The sequence below is a fragment of the Antechinus flavipes genome, chromosome 3 (assembly GCF_016432865.1).
Source record: "Antechinus flavipes isolate AdamAnt ecotype Samford, QLD, Australia chromosome 3, AdamAnt_v2, whole genome shotgun sequence".
Taxonomy (NCBI): Eukaryota; Metazoa; Chordata; class Mammalia; order Dasyuromorphia; family Dasyuridae; genus Antechinus; species Antechinus flavipes.
The window spans coordinates 381,577,237-381,586,473 of record NC_067400.1 but is presented as its reverse complement, the minus strand read 5'-3'; the positions used below and the strand labels follow the sequence as shown (position 1 = coordinate 381,586,473).

At 32.6% G+C, this 9,237-nt stretch overlaps 1 protein-coding gene across 1 annotated transcript; it reads right to left on the bottom strand.

Moving 5' to 3' along the window:
* Window positions 1-803: 803 nt before the first annotated feature.
* On the bottom strand, window positions 804-1,736 carry LOC127557259 (olfactory receptor 10G9-like). Its single transcript, XM_051990641.1, has one exon. It carries the CDS (start codon window positions 1,734-1,736, stop codon window positions 804-806), a length of 933 nt encoding a protein of 310 aa, XP_051846601.1.
* Between the last annotated feature and the right edge of the window lie 7,501 nt (window positions 1,737-9,237).

The window sequence follows — 9,237 nt, the reverse complement described above, 5'->3', positions numbered from 1 at the left end:
GCTCTTAGAGAATAGCATCCTCCTTTTAGGAGTGCTATTGTATTTCCATTATGAGAAAGCTGAAGACAGGATAAGAGCAACATTAGGGTGGCAAATTGTGCTTTAACAATGAACAAAAAGAATTATTTTATATTTTTGTTATCATAATAGAAAAATGTTTGTAAACTGGTCTGATTTTTTTTTTTTAATCTCCATTGGCCTCAATTAGATTTTTATTGTAGAGAAATGATTTCCCATCCCTGGATTAAGAAATTGTTCCCAATTCAAAATAAAATTCCTCTTGATAGATGGCACATTGAGTTCTCCCTGACTCTTCCCAGTCTAGATGCATATCAAGACTTCAGTTTTTCAAATACTTGTCTTTTTCCAGACAGAAATATAAATTTGGATAGGGTAGAAAGAACATTAAGACATAGGGAAAAAGGGGGTGGAGGGTACAAAAATGGAAGGCAAAAGGATATTACCTACAAACTCTACCTACTTTTTAATATTTGCTTAGGTCAGGCATTGGCTTTTGCTATCCAGAATATGTAAATTTCAATATTTTATCATAGAATCTTGAAGTTGGTGCTAGAAGAACCTTAGCAACTCTCCCATTCACATCTTCCACACATATTTTGCTAAAAAATAAAGTGAGGTACATAGAGGTAAAAATCCAAGATCAAGCAATGATTTAGTGGCTTAGACTTTGAGATTAATGCTATTTCTACTTCCCTGTGACCCAAAGAAGGTACAATTATGACATGTCAATTTGTATGGGGAGGGGAGGGAAACTATGGGAACCTGTCCCCAGCAGTTATAGACTATAAAAAATTTCTTCTATCTTTCAACCTCATCAAAGCCATCTTTACTTCCTTGTTCCTTAATGTGTATACCAAGGGATTCAGCATGGGTGTGATCATTGTTTGGAAAATGGTTATAATATTATCCATAACATGTTTTGAGCCTGGTCTTAGATAGATGATGAGTCCAGGAACAAAGAAACAAAGGACCACAATGCAATGGGAAACACAAGTTTGAAAGGCTTTGTGTCTGCCATCTGCTGTGTGGATCCTCAGGATAGCACGAACAATGAAAACATAGGAAAGAAAAATCATGAAGCAACATCCAGAAGCTACTACACCAATGTTAACAAAGATCACCATCTCATTGACTGAAGTGTCTGCACAGGCTAATTTGAGAATGGGTGGTGCATCACAAACATAATGCTCTATCTGATTGGGACCACAGTAGGGAAGACGGAAGGTCAAGGCAGTCTGGGCTGCTGAATGGATAGCACCACTGAGCCATGTGCTTCCAGCTAGAAGGGCACAGGTTTTCCCATTCATCATGGTAGCATAGCGCAGGGGATAAGTGATGGCCAAGTAGCGGTCATAGGACATGACTGTGTAGAGAAAACACTCAGTACTTCCCAGACCATGAAAGAAATAGAGCTGGGCTACACAGCTATGAAATGAGATGACTCCACCATCTGGGGAGAGGAGACCCATAAGTATCTTGGGCACAGTGACAGTAGAGAACCACATGTCGATGAAAGAGAGGTTGGCCAGGAAATAGTACATAGGAGTGCAGAGGTGGGAGTCCACCTTGATGAGCAGTAAAATGAGGAGGTTCCCCATCAAAGTGAAAGCATAAATCACTAAGAAGATTGCAAAGAGAGTGGTCCCCAGGTCTGGTGTATGGGGAATCCCTGTGAGGATGAATGTTGCCACAAAGCTCTCATTCTGCATTTCCATTTAGATAACAGAATCTTTTCCTAAAGAAGGAAAAATCATTCAATTAATTGAAAAGCATTTTAAATTGATATTAATCATTGTATTAAGCATTGGAAATAAAAAGAGAAAATTTTTAGAAAATTCTTACTGGACTTAAGAATTTTACACTATCTTGAAGAAAAAAAAACCTACATCTGAAATTGTAGCAGGGGATAAGAGTTATTGTTCTATATGATCACCACTTCTTTCACCTTCTACACATACATTTTCCTTATTTACTCTCCTGTTAGGTTCTAAGTCAATGAAGGTTTGTTTTTTTTTAAATATTGTCTCAACTAACATTGGAACAACTGTCAGTACTTAATTAATTCTAGACCACTACCCCAGTTGAATAATGTTATTTATTAAATATACAAGAGAAATATTTTTCCATTACTTTTTGCTCATCTCAGTATTGTTTCCTAATTTTCTAAACTAAAATAAGCATCAATTTTTGGGGGTTTTTTTGGGTTTTTTTTTTTTTTTTTGGCTGAGGCAATTAGTGTTAAGTGACTTGCCCAGAGTCACATAGCCAGGAAGTAAGTGTCTGAGGTCAAATTTGAGCTCAGATCCTCCTGATTTCAGGGTTAGTGCTCTATCCACTGCACCACCTAGCTGCCCCCAGCATCAATTTATTTTATGCAATTTATTAACAAGGCAACAAATAATAAAACAAATAAATTAATAATTATTTACAATGTATAACATCTGAGAAGGATTATAGCCACAGTCATTTCTACCATCTCTGATACATTTGATTTTTCATCAGTTCTGGAATACTTCACTCCTTCCAGAATACTAATCAAACTTTCTTGTCAAGAATTCTTTTCATTTTTCTTCAAAAGATAAGTCAAAATACTTCTCTTGAGAAAGAAGCTGTGCCATAAAGATAGAATACAAAATGTAGAAATAAATACAAACTTTTCTGACTAGAGCCAAAGAAAAGATTTGGAATGTATGCCCCTCACTGGGAAAGATGGGGCACAAAAAGATTTCTACAGATTTTTCAGACACTGTGTGGGGAGATTCTTAAGATTCTTAAGATACCACTGTGTGGTATTACTGAAGACATGCAAAAGCATTGGGAGGAATTTGGAAGAAGAAGGGAAATACATTGACAATGATGTACCAGAGAACTAGTTGGAAAGAGAAGGGAGGAAGAAGAAGAAAGAGCACTATTGTCACCCTTCTATATGAAGAGAGGACTTCCCCCCCCCCCAAAAAAAAAGCTTCATATTATGGGTTGTAAATTACTAGGAATTTGCATTTTACAAAGATTTAACTGAGTCACCAATTCATTAGTTTCTTTTATTCTCCTGATCTTTTCATCAAATTCTTCTATAATATTGTGAATTCTATGCACAATTAGCAATTGCAAACTTCTGTTATGTTTTCTCATCTCATGGAGTCTTGGATCAAAAAAAATTATATATATATGTATATGTATATATGCACAAATATAATTGATAAAATATCTATATATATGTAATTGATGTACATATGTATATGTATAATTGATAAAATATCTGAAATTGCAAAGTATGAGGCACAATATTTAATTTTATATGTGACACTGAAATGCTGAAAAAATTCATGAGAGAGATGAATGTCTGCAAATATAGATAGAATATTAAAGAGGAAACATTCTAAACTCTTTTTATAAGTAAGACAAAGGCTTCTGAGACATCAGTTGTGACATAGAAAAGGGATCTAGAAAATTTTGTACCATGTACCTGAGTTTTCTGACTTCAGCATTTCTTATTCAGGGTCTCATAAAAAATAAAGATAATAACAATTATAATATGGACACTATTTGTATGAGAAAAAATAGCTTATACACATTAAAGAATTGAACAAATGTTATAAATGTGTATTAAATAAAAAATTATTATAATCTTGAGTGCCTGAATATATTAGTTGATATGATTCAGAAAGTAAACAAACAGAAACCAATATCTTGTCTTTGTGGAAAGCTACATGATACCTCTCCTTGGGATTCTGTGCTCTGAGTCTGATTTGCTGTAAGTAAAGATTAATATATTGGAGCTAAAAGGCATGTATAAAACTAGAGTTCATTAAGTATTGTTGAATCTGGTTTCCAAGGAGAGACTAAAAAATTATCCAGGGAGGTGTGATAGCTAAGAAGAGATAGAACAACATCCATAAATTTATGGAAAAAATAGGTTAAGTCTTTGAAGTTAAATCTTTACATATACTCTGTGATATGCTGGATATAACCTCCTCAAATTAGAATCAAATCAAATCAAAATAATAAAATAAATCAAACTTTATACAATGGGTATGCTTAATTTTCTGAAAGTCGTTTTCTTAAGAAATTATATTAATTGGAAATATCAGTGGTTCAAAAGATATCTAGATCAGTTCCTAGACAATGAGAGTTGAAATAGAATTTTGAGCCTTTTAGCCCATCTAGCTTCATCTGATTAAGCAAATTTAAGAACTGAAATTGAAAGAGGTTAAGTGCTATCCAATGTAAATTGGTGACAATAGCTAGAAATATCTGTTTTTAACATCATGAATGCAGAAGGTTTTTTTTGTATGACTATACATGTTTGTAGTAGAATCTATTTTTCTTGCCTTCTTCATGGATGAGAGAGTGGAATGTGAAAGGGAAACAATATGAAACTAAAATTGAATTTTAAAATATTTTAATACTAACAAATAAAAAGTAGTAAGAGGAAATTTAACAAAATAAATAAAAATTTAGGGTTAGGGTTAGGTTAAATGAGAGTTTTCCCAGTTTTTTGCTACTGACCTGCTAGTTGTAAACTCTGGATCAGGAAGTTCATTTCAAAACCTAGAAAAATATTGAAAGAGAGAAGGTGCTTCTTTCTAATGAAGAGTCCTTCTAAGACCAAACTCCAAATGAATAATAATGAAAGCAGTCTCACCCCACACACACCTAAAATATATGAATCTAAATTGCTTTCATCCCACATGGGATGGGATTGCTTTGAATTCTCCTGGTGCTAGGAAAACAAGAGGCAAAACAACTAAGATTTAAGTGTTTACACGTTTAAACTATATTGGATTATTGATGACCCACACACATATATTTTATTTATATCATGAATGATCCATTAAGAAAAATAAGCTTTTATAAATAATTCTTTCTGCAGTTATGCTTAAATGATATAGGAAGTCTTTTCTTGATAAATATATTTGCAATATTTTCCATAAAAGGATAAACATAAAGTATTGGATTCTTAGTCTTTTTAATGATTCCTCTTTTTTTTTTTCAGTAGAAACAATTTTTAGTTACAGCCAGAAGAGGTGCCAGCTCCAGACAACAGGAAGCAAAGTTCTTTATTCTTACTGTTATTTCATGTTTGTGAACCTTTCTAGTTTCTTTCTAGAAATGAAACCTTTCTAGTCTCATCTCTTGAGCATAGAAAAGTTTCAGTATATGCAGCTTCCTTGGAGTAGGGGTGACCATGATCATGACCCATACAGAAACTGAATTCTTCCATCTACCAGAAATACCACTATTAACACAGTTACCAATATGATAGACACATTGTTGCTACTAATCATTGAACTCAGGCACAAAATCAAAGAGTGAAAAAGAACAATAGATATTATCTAAACTAGTCAAAATTTGAACAAGATGCAAAATCTCTACATTCAATCTTTTCTCTAAGTTCTCCAGGGTGGAAGAATTTCTTCTCAAGGCAATCCATTCCACTATTTTTAGCTGTCTAATTATTAATAAGTTTCTTTTTTCTCCTTACAAATCTAAATTTAGTGCTATATAATTTCCATGTATTTCTATAAGTTCTTTCTTTTGGGACTGTGCTCAACAATTTGTATTCATCTTTGTAAAATATCAAGCTTCTTATTCTTAAAGATCATTCCCACCTCCCAGTTTTCCCTTGAACATTTTGGAAAATGCAACTGAAGAAGAGAGATTTTTCTCCTCTACCCCCATTGACTATGTTTTTAATAGGATGTTTTCCCAATTACATGTCAAGACAATTTTTATTATTCATTTTTACAAGATTTTGAATTCCAAATTTTTCTTTCATTCTTTCTTCCTAAAATGGCAGGCAATGAGTGTGTGTGTGTGTGTGTGTGTGTGTGTGTGTGTGTGTTATCATATTATCATATAAAACATATTGTCATAGTAGTCACAATTATGAAAGAAGAAACTGATCAAAAGAAAAAACACAAAAAGAATAAAGTTAGTAAAGAAAACAATAGTATGTTTTGATCATATCTATATATATATGTATACACACACATATGTATATGCACACATACATAATGTTGCTGATACTCTGTACAATGTTTTTCTCATTTCACATTGCATCAGTTTGTAAGTCTTTCCAAGTTTTTCTGAAATATATCTGTGAATTATTTATTACAGAATAGTATTCCATAACATTCATATTCTATTGTTTGTTCTACCATTCCTCAATTGATAGTCATCCCTTCAGTTTCTAATAATTTGCCACCACAAAAAGGGTTGCTATAAATATATTTGTACATTTAGGTCCTTTTCCCTTTTTTATGATATCTTTGGAATGCAGACTTAGGAGTGGTACTGCTGGATCCAAGGGTAAGCACAGTTAGGCTGCCCTTTGAGCATAGTTCCAAATTGCTTTCTACAATGATTGGATCAGTTTATAACTCCACCAACAGTTCATTTGTTTCCCAGTTTTACCACATCCTCTTCAACATTTAACATTTTCCTTTTTAGTTATAACTGGTCTGATAGGTGTTAGCTGGAATCTCAGAGTTCCTTTGATTTGTATTACTCTTATGAAAAGTGATTTAGAGTACTTTCTCATATACCTATAAATAGTTTTAATTTCTTCATCTGCAAACTTCCTATTCATATCCTTTAAATATTTATTAATTGGAGAACAGCTTGAATTCTTATAAATAATAAAGACACTTGCTATATAAAGATTGTTTTCCCACTTTCTGGCTTTCTTCTAATCTGGGTTGCATTGGTTTTGTTTGTACAAAAACTTTTCAATATCATATAATCAATTTATCTATTTTGCACTTTGTAATGCTCTCTCTCTTTTATGATCAGAAATTCTTCCCTTTCCCATACATCCTGATAGGTAGACTATCCCTTGCTCTACTAATTTCCTTAGGGTATCATCCTTTATGTTTAAAGCATGTACCCATTTTGATCTTATGTTGGTATATGGTGTGAGATATCAGTTTTTGTCTAGTTGATGCTATATTGTTTTTCCAGTTTTTCCAGCAGTTTTCATCAAATAGGGAGTTTTATTCCTATTTACCTGTTGAGTGAAATTCATTTTATTTCTAACTGTGTCAGTGTATAGTCAAGTTTAGAGGAGAGTGAGATTCAAGTGTCAGCCATTTTCCACATTCTTTCCTTCTCCACCTGGCTTGTGTACCTACACAAATATATATTTTCAGCTACTCGTGCACTTGGATTAGACAAATTTCCCTAATCTTTTTGTCCCTTTTTCTTCCCTCTTACTGAATTCCTCTTCCCCTCTTTTACATTTTTTTTCAAGATCATCAAGATATAGCAGAATTACTCCCAATCCTTGTCTAATGAAAATCTGATAATGAAGTTCCAAAAAAGGAATGAATCATGTAGAGGGCCAGAACTCTGAGAAAGTATACTTAAGACTCAGTATGTATAATATCTGGGCTAGCTCTCTGATAGGCCTGGGATCAGCCTGAATACAAGTCTTAGATGCAAGTACACTCTTTCAAATTTCAGGCCTGGTACAAGTATGATTGATGAGATAATGATTCTCTAGCTAAGTACATACTTAGTGTGATACTTAATGTGATATAATGGTGTAATTCAAGTGAATACTTGCCTTTTTTGCCATCTTGGCTCCCCCAAGAGCTAATTATCATAAAACAAATAACTAACAAATGGTCATCCTTTTCATTTACATGTCACTTTTACTTCTAAATTAATTTCCTCTCAATTATTTTATTTGCATCTCTATTTATAGGATTGGTGAGGTTAAGTCATTTACCAAAGAGTAAAGAAGAGTAGGATCAGAAAAGCAGCTGGTATTAAGTACTGAGCTTGAAGTAAGAGAAAACTTGAATTGAAGATGTTTGTCTGTTATTTATTAATCAGGTGATATTGGATAGAACTTCTACATGAATAAATTGCTTAGATAAATCCATAATATTTCAATTAATCAATCAACATCTTTTAAGTGTTTATCATGCGTCAAGCACTGGATTAAGGACTAGGAATACAAATATAAAAGAAAAATAATTCCTGTCTTCTTGAAGCCTACAATGTAATGAGGAAAGAAAATAATAGTAATAATAATGATAACTAATAGTAAACATATAAGCAGTTTTTTCTATGTGCTAGGCATTGTGCTAAGTGCTGTGAAATTATCTCATTTGATCTTCACAATAATCTGACAAGGTAGGTGTGCTAATATTATCCCCATTTTACAGATGCGGAAACTGAGGTAAACAGAGGTGAAGTTAATTTGCCCAGAGTCACAATGTCTGGGACTGGATATGAATTTAAGTCTTCCTGACTCCAAGTTAGGTGCTCTATCCACTGTACCACCTAAGTGTTTTCCTGCATGTGTTAGAAAGTTTGAAGTATGTCTTCATAAAAAAAAAAAAAGAGAGAGAGAGAGACAAAAAGGAGATGTGTTTTATTACATACACACAAATGGAAACACTCTGTTATATGCTCTTTATTCTGTATTGATATTTACATCTATATTTACACATGTATATATACATATAATTATATAGATGATGTTATATAGTGTATATACAATATGTGCACATAGAATGCTAAAATGTGCCATTTTTAGATTTATTTTAAAGGTTTTAGGGTTTTCCATACTTTTGTGAGCTTTTTATATCAGTGAGCTGTTTGGGTTAAAGGATTTTTTTTCAATATCTATAGATTTAATCAGACTGTTTGAAGTTTTTTTTCCTTTTTAATATGATTGATAATGTTGGTTGTTTTCCTTTCCTTGTGTCCTTAATGTTTTCCTAATGTTAAACCATCCTTATATGAGCAAATCTAACTTAGTTGTGATGGATATTGATTTGACTAGATTGCTCCAATCTTTTTGCTAGAATACTTGAAAATGTTGTATCATTTATATATATTTGCTTCCATGATAAACTGTTAGCTCTTTCAGAGAGGAAATGGTTTCTTATACTTTCTTTAAATACTTAGTGGCTTAGAAAGTACCTAAGAACTTAATAAATGCTTATTGATTATTTATATTGAAATATGGTTTTGTTTCTTTTACTCTTTCTTAATTTAGTTCTTAAGGTTATATTCATTTCAAAAAGGAGCTGAACAGATTATTTTCTTTCTTGATTCTTTAGCAGAATTTGATGAGGAAAATGTTCATTAATTTTTAAATTCATTTGTAAATCCATCTGATTTATAGTAATGACTCCATGTGCTAAAGACACAAGGAAAATCAAAAGACCATCCCTGCTTGTAAGAAGCTTGCAATCTATT